General features: G+C 44.7%; 1 protein-coding gene and 1 pseudogene across 2 annotated transcripts in view; one reads left to right on the top strand and one right to left on the bottom strand.

The window, feature by feature from the left end:
* AP2B1 (adaptor related protein complex 2 subunit beta 1) overlaps positions 1-10,203 on the top strand; it is a 127,761-nt gene extending 117,558 nt beyond the window's left edge. For both annotated transcript variants that reach the window (XM_077749740.1, XM_077749741.1), the window contains 2 exons: positions 2,096-2,250; positions 9,741-10,203. In XM_077749740.1, the coding sequence (XP_077605866.1) occupies positions 2,096-2,250; positions 9,741-9,815 (230 nt within the window). In that variant the 3' untranslated portion in view covers positions 9,816-10,203. The remainder of the gene's footprint in view (positions 1-2,095; positions 2,251-9,740) is intronic.
* On the bottom strand, positions 5,571-6,049 carry LOC144219652 (large ribosomal subunit protein uL24 pseudogene; annotated as a pseudogene).
* Positions 10,204-17,630: the final 7,427 nt, after the last annotated feature.

Below are 17,630 nucleotides of genomic sequence, written 5' to 3' on the forward strand. Positions count from 1 at the left end.
ATGTACTTATGTTCTAAACCCTCCCTGCAGTTAGTCTTCTAAGTAGAAATCCTATATAGCCATTCAGTAGGAGCAGAGCCAGGTTTCTGGCCAGAATGTTTCCTTAATATATTAAAGTTACCTTCATTCAGCTTGTTTGCTCTACCTGGCTGTTGGCCATGTTTTTTAATTCTGGAAGGCTGGGTGTGTTTTTGTATTTGTGTGCTTCCATTGCTTAGCCTGTCATCACTTACGTAAGTGGTGAAATCATGAGAAGTCTGTAGGAACCTGGCCCTTGCTGTATATGCAGTCTAGAACACATTTGTGCCTATGCAGCAAAGTACCTCTTCAGTAAAGTCTCCTGTGTGTGTCTTTTGTTTCTTGGAAATGGGCAAGAGCCTTGAAAGTTAGGAATGGCTTTTACAATGTAAAACAAGCCACCCTGTCTTAAAACAGGGCATTTCTGTCAAAATGCATTAGCCAAACTCCCAACTGGTGATGTTGCCTAGCAACTCAGCCTAAGCTGCAAGAGCCCTTCATTATGGGAACCAAGGTGGCAGAACTGCCTGACCCTCAAGAAAGTGTTTAAAAAGCACGGTGAAGCCCCCTCCTCCAACAGTATTGCATATGATTACCATGAGATACACTTTTTAGCTCCTCAGAGATAACTGGTTTAAATTATAACTGCTCTATTTGGTGTTAGTGAAAACTTTAGAGGTAAAAGGGGAATGAAGAGTTAACTAAGAACTAAATATGGCGCAAATGTTTAATGAATGGGCTTTAATGCCTCCTTCATTCAGCTCTCATTGGTTTGAATGTGGAAGAAAATCATGAGAGTAAGAACTACTTCCGAGATTAGCCCACATCTAAGTAGGTGGTTTTTAATGCCTATGGCAGTAGGTATATATCAGCCTCTCCAGCACCCGTCAGAGGTGTCAGAGGCTCATTCGTCGGCATTGATGGCAAGTACCCATTGTGCACCAGATACTGTGGGGAGCACAATGAGGAGAAACTCCAGGATCCCTGTGCTCAGAGAGCTTCTTTACGGAGAGCAGAGAGACCAGCCGTCATTGCATTTTTTCCTAGAGAGCACAACAGAATAGGACGGATGTTTATGTGGAGAATTCCTGAAGTCAGCATGAATAATTTGGATTCTCATTGGAAAGGAACGTAATAAACTCAACAAAGAAGCAGTGTTTATCGTCTCTGTTGTTGAGTTGCGTTGTCTGACACTTTAGCAGCTCTCCTTTTGGCAGAGAACAAGGAGACTGAAAAGACCTTTAATTCTGGACCTTCGTGTCTCTGGGATGTGACAGTCACAGGGAAGACCACAAATACCAACCTGATCTTACCCTGGGGTCGGGGACCACAGAGGCCTCTGCTGCAACAAGCAGTCACAGCCCCAGGCATAGGGCCATGTGGCCGTCCTCTTAGTGCGACTTCAGTCTTTCTCAGAGTCTTTGGCTGAGACTTTTTTTTTATTAATTTGGAGGCATGATTTATGATATAATTGGAGGCTTAAATCATTTGCCCACTTAAAAAAAAAAAAAAACTCATAAACATCCAGGTTAATGCATTGGACTTGCAGGATTTCTACAACTCTGTAGAATTTTCTGATGATGGCAGTTGAGGCCAGAGTGGCTCACAGTGAAGTAGTACCAATTTGGGAAGTTAAGTGTGGATTTGATCCATCAGTCTGTGTATCCCTGAAGATCCCGGATCAGTGTCCCAGAAACGGATACCAGCCTGGCAGTCACTATGGCGCTACCCTACACCCATTGCTGTCTTTGTCCTTTTCAGAGCATTTTTATCTGTCTAGCCCCTAGCTTAAGATTACTAACTCTCTGACCACCATAATCTCCACAGCTAATTTTTACACTAATATTTAGGTGCACCTTACTCTGTTTTTCTCTCCTGCAATCTGTTAGGCACTTCAAGAGCCTCTTCCTCATGCTTTGCTGTTGTGGGAGAAGGGCTTTCTGAAATGTCTTGTTCATGAGTATGACTGCTTCTCAGGAGACTGTGAACATGTGGCTCACGAGGATGTCAGAAAAGTTAGCATGCATTTGTTATTTTAACTGAAGGTTAACATTTTGAATTTTGAATCTGTTTCTAGACACTGTTTCCAGCAAATTGCAAAACAACAATGTTTATACTATTGCCAAAAGGAATGTGGAAGGGCAGGACATGCTGTACCAATCCTTGAAGCTCACTAATGGCATTTGGATTTTGGCTGAGCTACGTATCCAGCCAGGAAACCCAAATTATACGGTAAGGCCTTTCTCTAAATAGGTGAGATGAGTTCAAGGAGGGATGTAAGAGCCCTTTCATTTCCTCTTAGCACCATGGAAAGACCTGGAGGAGGAGCTGCAGACCCCAGATTTCCAAAACAAGCAGTTGGGCAAGAAACGCCCATTCACCTCATTGGAGGACCTTTTCTCTTCGGTGCCTGCCCCATCCAGTAGGCACAGTGCCTCTGGCAACAGGGAGCGCAGGCACTTGCTCTGGTACATGCAGAGTTCCTCACGATGCTTCCCTAGCATTTCTGTGCATGTGGTGCGATCACAAGCTACTAAGGGGGCTGTTTATGTAGCTCATTTCAAGAAGGGCTTCTTTCCTGCGTTTGGAGTTCATGACCTAAGGCTCTCAGAGTCCCAGACAGATGAGCCTTATAAGCCTTTGTTTTCACAGCACTGTGTGTCCTGAAATGCCCTCTGAGAAAGGTGAGGCAAAACTGGGGCACACCTTTGGAAGACTGCAAGGGGACAGTAGTTTGGAAAACTCCTCTGGTACCATAACAGGACTAAAATTAAAATTCTGGCAATATTTTTAGAGCAGGAATGATTGCCTTGAACAACAAAGAGTGACCCCTCAGGCCCTGAACATTGTTTGCTGTTGTGAAATGTGATCTCCCAACAGGATGCTGCTTGTCATCTGTATTTTGTAAAATGAAAGTCCCTGGGATGGGGAAAATATCTTAGTCTTCTGGTGTCTTTGAGGTCTCTGTAGGCTCTTCGAAGAAAGGAACAGGAAAGTGACAAAATATGGTTCAATACTGAATAACTGAAGAAGCTGCATAGGAGATTAAGAGGCCATTTTAGCCACTGAGCTGAGAAAAGTCTGTGACCGCATTCCTTAATTTTAACAGCTAAGTCTGTTTTCATTAGCATACATCAAGGGAGTAGTACCACCCAGAACTGAGAATTCTTGGTGTTTTCCCCACTAGTTACCTCCCTTGAAGCAGCTGGAAGCACACGTGTGTGACTGTGTGTGTGTGTGTGCGCCCGCGCGTGCTGCTCAGTCCTATCAAGCTAGGTTTTTGTGGGTGGGAAACTTCAGGCTTCCTCCGTGAAGTAGACACTTCCACCCACCTTCTCCTCCACCAGTCTCCTCTTTTTTGGAAAGAAACTACCCCATCATTTACTTTGAGTTCCCCAAGAAAGGAAAATCCCTTCTGTGCCATTGCTGAAAGGGTAGGTCTAAACTGTAAAATCAGGTCTTGTAAAATAACTCTATTTTCTTCCTTAAAGATGTGCTGTTAAGACAGGGGCGCCTGGGCGGCTCAGTCGGTTAAGCGTCCGACTTGATTTCAGCTCAGGTTGTGATCTCGTGGTTCGTGGGATCAAGCCCCACATGGGGCTCTGCGCTGACATTGCAGAGCCTGCTCAGGACTCTCTCTCTGCCCCTCCCCTGCTCTCATTTTCTCTAAATAAATAAATAAATAAATAAATAAATAAATAAACAAACAAACAAACAAACAAACAAATATTAAAAAATAATAATGTGCTCAGAGAGAGAGTGTGTTTCATTTATCCATTTTATTGTGTATTCTTTCAGCTATTTTATTTTTTTTTTTAATTTTTTTAATGTTTTATTTATTTCTAGGAGAGAGAGAGAGAGACAGCGTGAGCAGGGGAGGGTCAGAGAGAGAGGGAGATACAGACTCTGAAATAGGCTCCAGGCTCTGAGCTGGCAGTCAGCAGAGAGCCCGATGCGGGGCTCGAACCCACGAACCGCAAGATCATGACCTAAGCGAAAGTCGGACGCTTAACCGACTAAGCCACCCGGGCGCCCCTCTTTCAGCTATTTTAAAGAAGCATGGTCACTCCTGGTGTACAGATAAGAAAACCTAAGTTAAGAGTGATTATAAACTTGTTCAAGATCATGTAATTTGTTGGTAGGTGTGTTGTGCTTAGGATTCAAGTTATATCTTGACCCTTACTACCATCTTCCTTGTGAGGATAGTGAGAAGTTGGAGCAGGACCTCTTAATGTCACTGTCTTAAACATTACTTGTTTAAAAAATTTTAACTGTTTATTTTGAAATAATTTGAGACTGACAAAATTTTGAAAATGGTACTGAGTTCCCATGTATCTTTCAGCCAGTTTCCCTATTGCTAACACCTTACATGCCCGTAGTACATTTTCTTTTTATTTTATTTTATTTTTATTTTATTTTTATTTTATTTTATTTTATTTTATCTTATTTTATTTTATTTTATTTTATTTTAGAGAGACAGAGAGAGAGAGAGCAAGTGGGGGAGAAGGACAGAGGGAGAGAGAATCTTAAGCAGGCTCCCCGCTCAGCTTGGAGCCTGATGTGAGGCTCTATCTCAGGATCCTGGGATTGCCAGCGAGCCTAAATCAAGAGTGAACACTCAACTGACTGAGCCACCCAGGTGCCTCCATAGTACATTTTCAATCAGGTTATTGATATTGGTACAATACTAGTAAGTAAACTATAGACCTTACTCAGTTTTCACCAGGTCACACGTCACTCACTATTGTTGATTGGGGTGGTTGGCAAGCACACAGCACTGTGCAATCTCACTGCATATATGTAGATTGGCAAAACCATCACCACAGGCAGGACCTAGAACCATTACGTCACCACAAAAACGTTTCGTTCTGCTCTCCCTCTGTAGCTAGATTCTCACCCAGCCCTGTGCCCTGCTAACCACTGATGTTTTCTTATTACTGTAATTTTGTCATTTTGCAAGTGTTATATAAATTTAAGTTCTTACAATATGAAATCTTTTAAGGGTTTTAATGTTTATTTTAGAGAGAGAAACAGAGTGTGAGCGGGCAAGGGGTAGAGAGAGAGGGAGACACAAATCGGAAGCAGACTCTACGCTCCAAGCTGTCAGAACAGAGCCCAATGTGGGGCTCAAACTCACGAACTGTGAGATCATGACCCTCAGCCAAAGTCGGAGGCTTAACCAACTGAGCCACCTAGGCACCCCTAGGTTGTTAATGTGTATCAGTAGTTTGTTCTTTATGACCAAGGAGTAGTCCACCAGATGGATGCACCACTGCTTACCCATTCGCCTGTTAAAGGACATTTCCTCCCCTGTTTTTTCAGTTTAATACTTTTTTTTTTAATTTTTTTTGTTTTATTTCTAGGAGAGAGAGAGAGACAGCGTGAGCAGGGGAGGGTCAGAGAGAGAGGGAGTCACAGACTCTGAAACAGGCTCCAGGCTCTGAGCTGGCAGTCAGCACAGAGCCTGACGTGGGGCTCGAACCCACAAACCGCGAGATCATGACTTAAGTGAAAGTTGGACGCTTAACCGACTAAGCCACCCAGGAGCCCCTCATTTTAATAGTTTTTATTTAAAGTCACATATAAGATTATATTATAGCTGCATCTTCCCAATTGTTTCTTTTTTATATTTGCCCTTTTCCTTTTCTACTTGCAAGATTTGGCTTTTTGTTCAAGGGTCTTTTTGCGGTTTCGTAGTTTTCATCTAGTGATAACCACCTTGCTGGGGTGAATGCTCACATGGACAGTTGTGCCTTTCGCCCTCTCTCGCTGCACTCGTTCAGTGTAGGTGACGTATTTCTTCCTGTAAACCTGGATTACTTTGCCAATTTGCTGACCTTCGTGGTGTCCTCGCACAGTCTGTACTTCCTTCCTCATCTTTTTGGATGGGCATGGATCAGACATTGTACTTCTGTCTCAGCTCTTTGGAAAGAGGGGAAGACATAATTTTCCTGCAAATGCAGGACGGTGCGTTAACTTGCCTTTTACAGTTCTGCCTCAGGTCAGAAGTCACAAAGGCATTGGACTTCATTTTGGCCCCTGGAGCTTGAGCAATGGCCACAAAAGGGAAGAGCCTCCTATATATTTTTTTAATTTTTAAGATACAGATTTATGTGTGGTTGTAAGAAATAATCCAGTGGGATTTTGTCCTCATTGTGCCTTTTTATAGCCACACCCACCTCCCTTCTTTCCTTGTATTTATAAATGGTAAGTTTGTGTATACTTCCTTGCCCTCTTTCCTGTTTTCCATCCATCTGGTGACTAGGTTCCTTCTGCCCACAGAACAGTCCAAATTTTCCATCACAACATGTGACACAGACCTAATCCATTCCTCTAAATGGTGCCACAGACTTCAAAGTCCCTCCGGTCTATTCTCTTCCCTCCATCACCCTAAACACCCATTACACTATTGATCTGTCTCCACAGGGTATTAAGGAGGAAGAAAATCTGGTTGAGCCAGTGCTAGTGTGTTGAGGACCAGTGGTCCCTAAGCCTCCTAAGAGGTGGATAAATCACTCCCTCCCCACTGCCCCTTACTATATTTCATTAGAAAGGTATGTTTATCCTGTAAGAGTGAGGCCCCATCACTCCACGATGTAACTACATCTTATCAGGAAAGATAACTTGTCTCTGGTGAAAAAGTATGTGTTCCAGACTGTAACCCAGAAGTAGATATGTTAAATCCTCGGCTTACTTAGGCATGAGAGGTGGGTCTGGATGTGTGGCATTCCCGAGTGGTTGGTATTAAAGATGTGTCACATAAGTAGGCCAGCAGTTCAAAAGTTAAACCCTGATAAGGTCTCTCTTCTGTTAGTAGCCATACAAAACAAGAGCCAGAGTCCTATTATTTTATAAGTCAGATTATTTAGCTTTATTATTTGTTCTGTATGTATGTTCCCCTTATACTTTCTTCAGGATTTAGCAAAACCTTTTTTTAATTCATTCTATCTTGTCTTAGTTGGAAAGCAAAGGATGAGTTTAAGTCTAAGCCTGACCTTTTGTTAGAGGTTGGGATGGCTTGGAGAGGGGAGTGTGATAGAAGGAGAGAGAGATTGATTCTTCCTCATCCTGCCCACCTTGCAAAGAGCAGCTGAAATTTAGAGTCCAGGCCTGATCCGTCCATGACTCCTCCCCACCCCCAGTGCTAGCCTCGACAGATTGGGCTTTTGTAGAGGAAGACAACATTTCCTTATCAGTCATGAACAACAACAACAACAAAAAAAGAGTCTCCAGCTGGTAGATCTTCCATCTTACAAAGATGTGGAAAAAATATTTTGGGGGAGAGGAACCACCCCTCTTTAGTCTGAGAGTTATCTCCCTTAGGCTGTTCTTCCTCTTTTTAGCTTCCTCTTCTCCTTTTCTGAACCCACATACTTTACCACGAGAATTTTCCACAACACTGACAGTGGAGAGGCTGTGGAGGAGGAGGTACAGAATTGCCTCTATAGGGAGCTTGGAAGTCAGGGGAATGCCTATAGCTGCAACTGTGACCAAAGTAGGGAGCTTTTTTTGTGCATAATTATATTCTTAAATTAGTTGGGGTTGTTTTTTTGGTTTTGGGTTCCTTTTTTTTTTTTTTAACATTTGTCAACATTGCCTTCCTGATCAATGTCAAGCAGCAACTTTGAAAGTGCCTTAGAAGCCAAATGTTAAAGCTGTAAATAAATAGAGCCTCTTTTGATGTTCTTTTGTTTGGTTGGTTTTGGGGTTTTGCCCTTTTTTTTTTAATATTTTTATTTATTTCTAGGGGGAGAGAGAGAGAGAGAGAGACAGCGTGAGCAGGGGAGGGACAGAGAGAGAGGGAGATACAGATTCTGAAATAGGCTCCAGGCTCTGAGCTGGCAGTCAGCACAGAGCCAGACGTGGGGCTCGAACCCAGGAACCGCGAGATCATGACCTAAGCGAAAGTCAGACGCTTAACCGACTAAGCCACCCAGGCGCCCCCACCTTTTTTTTAAAGTAATCTCTATGCCCAAGGAGAGGCTCAAACTCACAACCCAGAGATCAAGAGTCACATGCTTTACTGACCGAGTCAGCCAAGGTGCCCTGGTATTTGCAATTTTTTAAATTTGCATCTTCAAAGTTTTGAGGATATAAGGTTTTTCAAGAAATTCAGGGTTGCAACAACGTGGATGGAACTAGAGTGTATTAGCCTAAGCGAAATAAGTCAGTCAGAGAAAGAAAAATACTATATGATTTCACTCAGATATGAAATTTAAGAAACAAAACAGATGAACCAAGGTGAAGGGAAGGAAAAATAAGATGATAACAGAGAGAGAGGCAAACCATAAGAGACTGTTAAATGTAGAGAACAAACTGAGGGTTGCTAGAGGGATGGGGGGTGTGAGGATGGGCTAAATGGGTGATGGGCATTAAAGAGGGCACTTGTTGGGATAAGCACTAGGTGTTATATGTAAGTGATGAATCACTGAAACTAGTAATTTCTGCTCCTGAAACTAATACTACACTGTATGTCAACTAACTTGAGTTTAAATTAAAAAAAAAAAAAGAAAGAAATTCAGGGTTGACCAATATCTTCCTGGTATTTTTGCCAAAAACATTCTCACCTTTTGTACCATGTGAAACTGTCCAGTGTCTCTAAGAATAAAGAGGTAAAAGAATATAAAATCTCATAGCGCTATATCGTTAAAGGTAGCTTTTGCGTACATGCCCTAAAAGATTAAAACAATGGTGTCAGTAATGCAAAAAGCAAATGTTAAATTTTCTGGTTCTAAATGCAGTTTGCATGCTTCTGTTAAATTATTGTTAATAATATTTTTGGTTAATCTGATACAAACAAGGATTACAGATCTGAAAGGGAGGGAGAGAGAATCTTCAGCAGGCTCCATGCTCAGCACAGAGACGACATGGAGTTCGATCCCATGACCCTGGGATCACGATCTGAGCCAAAACCAAGTCAGAGGGAGCCACCCAGGTGCCCAAATCTGGGTTTAAGTTTTGTGCTCATTGACCCGCAAAGTGAAAATCTCAGTGTTCAACATTGAAATCTTCTTATTAAGGTTTTCATTTTACATTGGAATTGTGAGCCTGGAAGAAGAGAGGTGGTAGAGAAGTGCCATCAGGAGTGTCTTATGTGCCTGTTTAAGGAGGCAGCAAATAAATGAGGAAGCTGGTGCCTACCATAGATGGCTGTCTCATTATACTACATCAGTGTCTCTTTATGTTAGTTCTTGTTTGCCTTCCATAACAGTGTTTTTGCTGTCCTCGGTATAATACATAAAGGACCAGTGCCTTGGATGTCCCCCTCTTAGGCTTTTATTTTGCTTGATTGTACATCCTGAATTGGGACTGACATAACCATCCTTGTCTGAGTGAGAAACTGGGGCAGGCAGCTGAAATGACCCCAACAAGTTCAGCTTTCACCCTTACCTTTTCATTTGGTAATAATCTCTGTGACCCTTAGCAGAGCATTAGTAGCTGTTCCCCCACAGTCCGAGGTTTTGATGTTTTTAGTATGGATGATTCCTAACCTCACAGACCCACAGAGAATGTAGGTGGAAACATAGCACAACCTGACATTGATTAAATTGAAAAATTAAAACCCACAGAACTTGTTAACAGAATCTTCTTGGTTTGGCCGCTCAATGAAAGATGCTCTTCTCTCTTTGTATCCAAAAGAGATTTCCTTGAACTGGGTACTGGATACCTTTTGAGCCAACGCCAGCCTCCATGCTAATCCTCTTCTCCTTTTCCTCCAACAGCTGTCGCTGAAGTGTAGAGCTCCTGAAGTCTCTCAGTACATCTATCAGGTCTACGACAGCATTTTGAAAAACTAACAGACTGGTCCGGTGCCCTCCGGCCATCCTGTGATTGGTGCAAGTCAGGAACTCTTAACTGGAAGTAATTGTATTGCCGTGTAGAATCTGAACCCAAACACACTGAAGCCACCCACCTAGGTAGTGACTAGTCTAACCTGTGCTAACCTTAGGGCACAACCTGTTGGATAGTTTTAGCTCCCTGTGAACATTTGTAACCACTGCTTCGATCACTTCCCTCCTCTTGCCACCTGCCGCTGCTATCTGTCCTTACTTGTGAGCTTCTCCATAGTGTGCCAGTGGCTGGCATTTTTGAGTGTAGTTTGATATTTTGTCATTGAGAGCTCATTTCAAAAGCAGAAAAAGACAAAAAACATTAAAGCAAGGAAAAGTGTCACTGAAACATAAACTGCACTTTATTGTTTTATATTTTTGTACATAACGAGAAATGGAGGGAATAGTGTACCAGGTAGAAAGTGTGAAAACACCTGACTGCCATTAACCACACAGTCCTGGAGGAAGAAATGCAGTTGTTTGCACCCCGTTAGGGGTTCTCTCATCTTGGCAACCTTGTCCCTGCTCGTTTGGGTTTTCACTTTCTTCCCTCTCCTTGTGATTCCCCCTGCCCCAAATTACCATCTCATCTGATTGCTCTGCAGTTGGGAACGGTGGTCTTCCTTGAATGGTGTTTCAGGGCACGGAATATAGGGCCTGTTGGCACTAAAGCTGCTGAGAGACATTACAACGTCCTACATTCCTTTCCTGCAATCTAACCCATTAACACTGATCAATTTGAATAGAGATGGGGATCAGGATCAAAACTGTGTTCCCCCCACTCCAGCCCTGGATTTAATTTACTTCTCAGCTACAATTCAGATCTAAAATCCTAGTTTTAGAGTTGAAACAGACTTTAAGTAATAACTTATCCAACCCTGTTTTTCCTAAAATGGAAAAAGACAAAAGGCAAAAAAAGATGTAGACTGCCTGAGGCCTTTTAGCTATTGAGTTGTAGAGCTGGTGGCCTGGGTCTCCTAAATTCCCAGCAATGTTGTTTTCACTGCAGGAGCGTCTCACTAATTTTTCTTTTCTCCATGCCTTTCTCTTACCTTTTCTGTCCTGCTGCTTTGTGGCTCTTCTCATACTCCATACTGATTTGGCCACTCCATTCACTGGCATCAGGCGGCAGCAGAGTATCTCTTTAGTTACCAGAAGGTAGATCCAGATGCCAGAATAAGAGTAGTGGAGTGTTTCCACACACCCTCCAAGAGCCACAGTTCTTGAAGCCAGCAGGGTGGGTGCAGAGATGAAGTGAGCTTAGGTCACAGACTCACTTATCCTTTAACAACCTGATCTGCCCTTTACTCATGTTAATTAGGCTCAGTAGCAGTTGAGACCATCTCAGAGGGTCAGTCAGTTCTTGTCCTCTCTCAGAAGACTGGGAGATATGAAATCCCCTAACACGTTGGGCGTGTTTTGTCAAAGAGTGCTTTGTGTCCAAAGTACCAACTCTTTAGCTGTGTTCACACTATTACATCTGTGGGCACTTGTCACACTGCCTGGGGCCCCGTGTTCAGGGTCTGTGAACAAGACCGCACTTCTCCGATGCCCTTCTCAAGTCAGAGGCACCTTGGGGCCCAAAGGCCTCATGTTGAACTCCGACCTCAGAGTGAGTCCAAGGGGAGGAATCCTAGAAAACAAGAGCAGAAACTACCCTACAGCCCTGTCATGTCTGAAATAACCCTGATTCACAACAGGTACAAAGCTTTGGGGAGTGGGTCCCCCAAAGCAATTTCTTAAACCTTGAGACTCTCCAAGAGAAGAATTACTGGGGTTGAGAGCCCTTGTGCTGCACTCACCACCCGAGGCACATGGAGAACAGGAAATAGCACAGGGGATGTATGCGGGATGTGGGTAGGTTGGTCGTGTGTTAGGTGGAAAAGCAGACTGATAAGTTTCCTTATTGGGAAATAATGGAGTCGGATGGACATAGGCAGTGAAGAAGGTTCACACTACAAATATGTTTCTATTTCCGAGCAAACTATAGTTCCACGAGGAAATGTACGTGTCAGCTAAGCAGACAGCACACAGTTTTATACTAGACTATGTCCCTCTGCCTCTGAAACGAGGCTTCTCACCTTCTCCAGCAGTGGTGGGTAACTGGCTGCTGTTAGCTCACCTGACTGAGCCAATCCGGAAATCCTTCACTCCTTGGGGAGGCTGCCTCCTGTTGCAGCCCTGAGCGGGTAGGGAGGGAGCCTCCTCCGTGGAAAGGACTTCTCTTCTGAAGAGATAGAGCCTGTCACCTCCACTGCAGCTTCCCTTTTGGCCCACATCAAGCTCGGCCAAAGTGGGGAAACGTAGTGGAGGTTGCCCTCCATTCTCCTCTCCTCTGCCTCAGTATGTCTTTGTAACATCAGCTGGTGTCCTACAGAGGGCAGGGAAGCACACACACACCCAGAACTCTTGCTGGTCAGAGATTCCCTGAGTGTCTGTCCTCGCCCGAGCCTCTCATGTGTCTGTGTTGTGGAGAGCCACTGGGAGTCAGAGGGGTAAATGTCACCCTAAGAATGCTTATCATTCTTTGGTTATTGGGATCTGTTCTTGGGGAGGGTAGGGGTTGGGGGAAGCTTGACCTTGTGTCTTCGTCAATAAACTCATTTACACAAAATAGAAGTTTGTGGTGTGGACTTTGTTCCCAGAACCAACCCTCTAGGTCACAACACTGCTGTCCAGGACAGGGTGGGACATCAATAACCATACTGTTAGAACTTTTCTTTCGGCTACCTAACCGTCTCAGGGACTTAGCCAGATGAAATTACGAGTGATGTGAGGAAGAATTCTGTACCTCACAGAGGCTCCTGTTAACCAAGCCCCCTATCACCACCACCACGGGGCGGGGCAGGAAGTGCTCGCTATATCCTCTGGCAGGTTCCCTCCTTGGGCCCCAGGCAGGTGGTCCCAGGGGCGGGCAGCCAGCCAGAAAGACAGGGGCAGAAGCTGCACAGCAGAGCGACTCACCAGCTTCCTGTCACCCAAGACGATTAATCTCAAAATGTATAAGCACCACTGGGACCTGAACTCTGGGCAGATGTGTTCCCAAGTGAATAGAATTCATGCCTAAAGGCAAGCTTCCCCAGGAGTTCAAGCCTAGTCGCAGGTATTTGCATCATAGAGGCCCCTCCCTAGATTCTGTTGAACAACAGCCTCTGAGGTCTCCTAACCTGGAACGCTGGAAAGAGGCTGAGGGATCCAAAGCCAAAATGCCCTGAGACCCTGATCCCCTCACCACTAGAGTGAAGGTAGAGAAGCTGCTTAGCACTTAGGAGTTTTTACTTGGGTGTCCAAACTCCATGAATGAACTGCCTTTGGCAGCCAGCAACTTTTGGGTTGTCGCCATGTTGCTGGCTTGGCAGTTAGCTCAAGCTGTAACAGGAATAACACTTGGGAAGCAGTGGGGTGAGGATGGTCTTTGTTGAGGTTCAAGGTCAAAGAAATGAGATGAACTGTCCTGAGATCTATCCGGTTTCACCAACTAAGAATGGTATCAGGTTGGGCAAAAAAAAAATCCTTAGGGCAGAGGCTCTCCACTCCCCCCCCACCAATACTGTATTTTTAAGTAATCTCTCCACCCAACATGGAGCTCGAACCCACAACCCTGAGATCAAGAGTTGCATGCTCCACCGACTGAGCAAGCCAGGTGCCCCCAGAGGCTCTTAACTCTTGGGTACACATTGATAACCACATCTCAGGTTTCAAAAACATGATTCTGCTCAGCCAGGCTGACATGGGACCTGGCATGCATTTTGAAAGAACTCCAGTGTTTCTAATGTGCAGCTGGGTTGGAAATCACTGCTCGAGAAAGACACACCTGTTTGCCTACTTTTATTTATTTTTTAATTTTTCTTAATGTTTTATTTATTTCTGAGACGGAGGGAGAGAGACTGCATGAGCAAGGTGAGCAAGGGAGGGTCAGAGAGAGAGGGAGACACAGAATCTGAAACAGGCTCCAGGCTCTGAGCTAGCTGTCAGCAAAGAGCCTGACCCAAGGCTCAAACCCATGAACTGTGAGATCATGACCTGAGCCGAGTTGGACACTTAACCAACTGAGCCACCCAGGTGCCCCGCCTACTTTTAAAGAAATACAGGTGACAAATGGTAAAAGCACTGGGACAGGGTGGGTGGTGGGGCGGACAGCGGTAATCAGGGAAACAGGTGAAGAGGATTAGAGGTACAGACTTGCAGTTTATAGAAAGCCACAAAAGTGAGCCACATAGGGAATTGTGGTCGATAATGTAAAAATTTTGCATGGTAACAAACAGTACATAGTGCGGTGAACATTTCATAATGTATGTAATTGTCAAATCACTGTGTTGTACACCTGAAACGAATGTATTGCATGTCAGCTATACTTCAGTCTTCAAAAATAAGAAAAAAGTTGTCAAATAAAATGCCTGTTATCTGGAATCATACTGGGAAAAAAGATTGTAGAGCACTTTGATGCACATGATACCTGCCTACTCCATGAATCTGGCATTATCCGCATTTTTCATGTGAGGTATGACAGTGGAACTTCACTTCCAATGAAAGTTTCTGTAATAGGCCCTCCAGCCCCTCTACACTCAGCCACCAGGCCAATGGCTGGCCTTGCCGAAACCCCAAGCTACCAGGATATGGAACTAAAAGCAGGGCATGCTGGTTCCACACTTTGACCTTGGATTGCACCATCCTTCTCAGCCCTCTTAATGGTGTCTAGGAAATCCTGAGATCTCAGGTATATTGTTTCTGAAGCTAAAAAACAGTTGAGGACTCCCAGGATTGAGTCTTCCTACTCCCACCTCATGCATTGATGCTTTTTCTGATTTTGCTTGGACCCAGATTTCTTTTCCCCACCACCCCCAGCTCCAGGAGGCAAGAGCCTGTTTATTTTAATACCTGGTGTGGCACTTGGGAAAGATCACACCTCCCCCGTTCTTACCCGTTTCTATCTCCTGAGCACTAATCCTAGAATCCCAACCAGCCCCCAGACATGTTATTAGCAACAAGGATGTTTCTTGAAAAGTTTCCGAGTTGGCTGCAAACTTACCATCTCAGTTTCTCATTTAGCTTTTGCCCTGCCATTCTTGATGCTGCCAACAAGGGGAAGGCTGATTTGGGGGTTGATGGGACCCAGATGGACTTAATCTCTGGAAGAACTGCTTTGAAACGGGACTGCCCCAGCACTCTGGGACCAAGAGAATGGCTCAGGGTCTTCTCCCACTGTATGGGTGTTAGAGGAGGATGTTCAAATCTAGCCTTGGGCTTTCCCTCCCTTATTTCATTCACTCTCTACTTCTGGTCTTAGGCATCCAGAATCTGGCCAAACAGCCTCTGAAAGCTCAGCGGGGTTTTCCGCCATGATGGAGGTTTGGGGCCATGTGGACCAGGCAGTTCCTGGTATTTGTGGGGTTTTTTTGCCCCCTCAGGTGTCTGGGGCTCAGCTGCTGCAAGTGGACCCTTGCATCTGCTCCCCCAGAGTCTGCACTTGTATCTCAGGCATCCCCAGCTGAACCAGAGCCACAGGAGGCCCAAGGTCAGACCCAAGGAGAGAGCCTCTCAAATCTTTTCACCAAGGTAATTGTAATGATAGAGGAAAGTAAGCAAGCCTTACAGTGTAAAAAGTTCTTAGCCCAAAGTGACTCTCAGTAAACTGAAATGACTTAGGGGCACCCGGGTGGTTCAGTCAGTTAAGCATCCAACTCTGGGTTACAGCTCAAGTCATGATCTCACAGTTCTATTCGTGGGTTTGAACCCCAATCCGTCTCCCTGCTGACAACATGGAGCCTGCTCAGGATTCTCTCTCTCTCCTCCTGTCTCTGCACCTCCCCAGTCATGCTTTCTCTCTCTCAAATAAATTTAAAAAAATTAAAAAAAAAAAAGACTTAGCTGAGTCTTTTTTATTTAATTTTTTTTAATGTTTTATTTCTTTCTAGGAGAGAGAGAGACAGCGTGAGCAGGGGAGGGTCAGAGAGAGAGGGAGTCACAGACTGAAACAGGCTCCAGGCTCTGAGCTGGCAGTCAGCACAGAGTCACGCGGGGCTTGAACCCACGAACCGCGAGATCATGACCTAAGCGAAAGTCGGACGCTTAACAGACTAAGCCACCCAGGCGCCCCAAGACTTAGCTGAGTCTTAAACACAGGCATATTTTGCATTTTATATTAATACTATGGCTGCTTGTTTTTTATATAAAAATGTTTTAAATGACCTACCACTGAAAGCAAGTATGAGGCCCCATAATGAACCTTTGGCTTTATGTTCCCTTAGTAGGAGAAACTTCTGAGAAGGCTGGTGCTAGGGTGCGAGTATGAGCATTGCACGATTTCTACTTCTAGTCCACCTTGGGCTGAGATAGAACCAGAATGGAGGTGATGGCCAGAAGACATAAAGCCTGAGATTCTTGGTCACAGTAAACATTAACGATTTTGAGATACAAGGTGGGGGGGGTGGGGTGGATAATGCCCTGGACAATTTAAGTTAGGAAAAGTGTTACTCTAGGTGACACTGTTATGACCCCATGGGTCAGTAAAATCTGATTTCTCCCTGAAAATTCTTCCCAAAGAAACCCATATCCTTTTCAACTCTGTATTTGCTTCTAGCTGCTGCCCTGGCCCTTCTCATACACCACCCCAAACCACAAGAAGTCCACTGAGAATAAAAGGAAATGCTTTCCCAAAGTGGTATTCAACCTCCCATATGAATGGCTGAATGTCTTAAAAAGGCAAGAAAAGGGGCAACTGAATGGCTCAGTTGGTTAAGTGTCTGACTTTGGCTCAGGTTCTCCCCTCAGGTCATGATCTCACAGTTTGGTGCATGAGTTCAAGCCCCACATTGGGCTCTCTGCTGTCAGCACAGAGCCCGTTTCAGATCCTCTGTCTCCCTCTCTCTTCAACCTCCCCCCCGAATAAATAAACATTAAGAAAATTAAAAGGCAAGAAAAAATAAAGGCTACATATTGAGACTTCCTACAGGTCAAGCACTGCTGTTAAGAACTCTACACACTTGTAGCTCCTTTATGCCATAAGGACGACTGAGCACATCTCCACTTCACAAATAAAGCAATAGCTGGGAACCTGGGTGGCTCAGTCACGCCTGACTCTTGGTTTCAGCTTAGGTCATGATTTCACGGTTCATGAGTTCAAGCCCTGTGTCAGGCTCTGTGCTGACAGTGAGGAGCCTGCTTGGGATTCCCTCTCTCTCTCTCTCTCTCTCTCTCTCTCTCTCTCTCTCTCCTCTCTCTCACACAAAAATAAATAAACATTACAGATAAGGCACTAGGATTAGGATAGTTCAAGTTACTTGCCTTCAGTTATTATCATAGTCCCTTAGTAAGTGGTAGTGCCAGGATTTAAATCCAGATCTGTCCAATTCTGAGGCCCAGGCTCATAACCACTACACTTTTTGTCTGGATAGAAGAGAGAGGAGGAGCAATTGGAAACATGCCCAAATTGCGGAGCCCAGAAGGAGGAGGAAACTGGCTCCATGAGGAATCTGGAGCCCAGGAGTAATAGGAAGTCTAGAAAGTTGCAGTGGAGGATGCTTGGTCCCAGGGGTAAAAGCACAGGAGAGCTCTCTGGGCTTCCTCTTCCTCTTCCTGCCCTGCAGGCAAGCAAAATGTGACTCTGGCCAGGTGGTCCCCGCCCTGCTGCAAGACCCTTCATTGCCTTCCCATCCAGCACAGAGCTAGGTCCAAATTCCTTACCCAGCAATCACCACCACCTTTGAGACCTCACCTCAAGCCCCCTCTCTGCCTCCTCTCACCAAACTGCCAGGCCCCTGGGCTCCCTTCTCAAAGCTCTGT

The sequence above is a fragment of the Crocuta crocuta genome, unplaced genomic scaffold, assembly GCF_008692635.1.
Source record: "Crocuta crocuta isolate KB4526 unplaced genomic scaffold, BGI_CrCroc_1.0 scaffold149, whole genome shotgun sequence".
NCBI classification, from domain to species: Eukaryota; Metazoa; Chordata; class Mammalia; order Carnivora; family Hyaenidae; genus Crocuta; species Crocuta crocuta.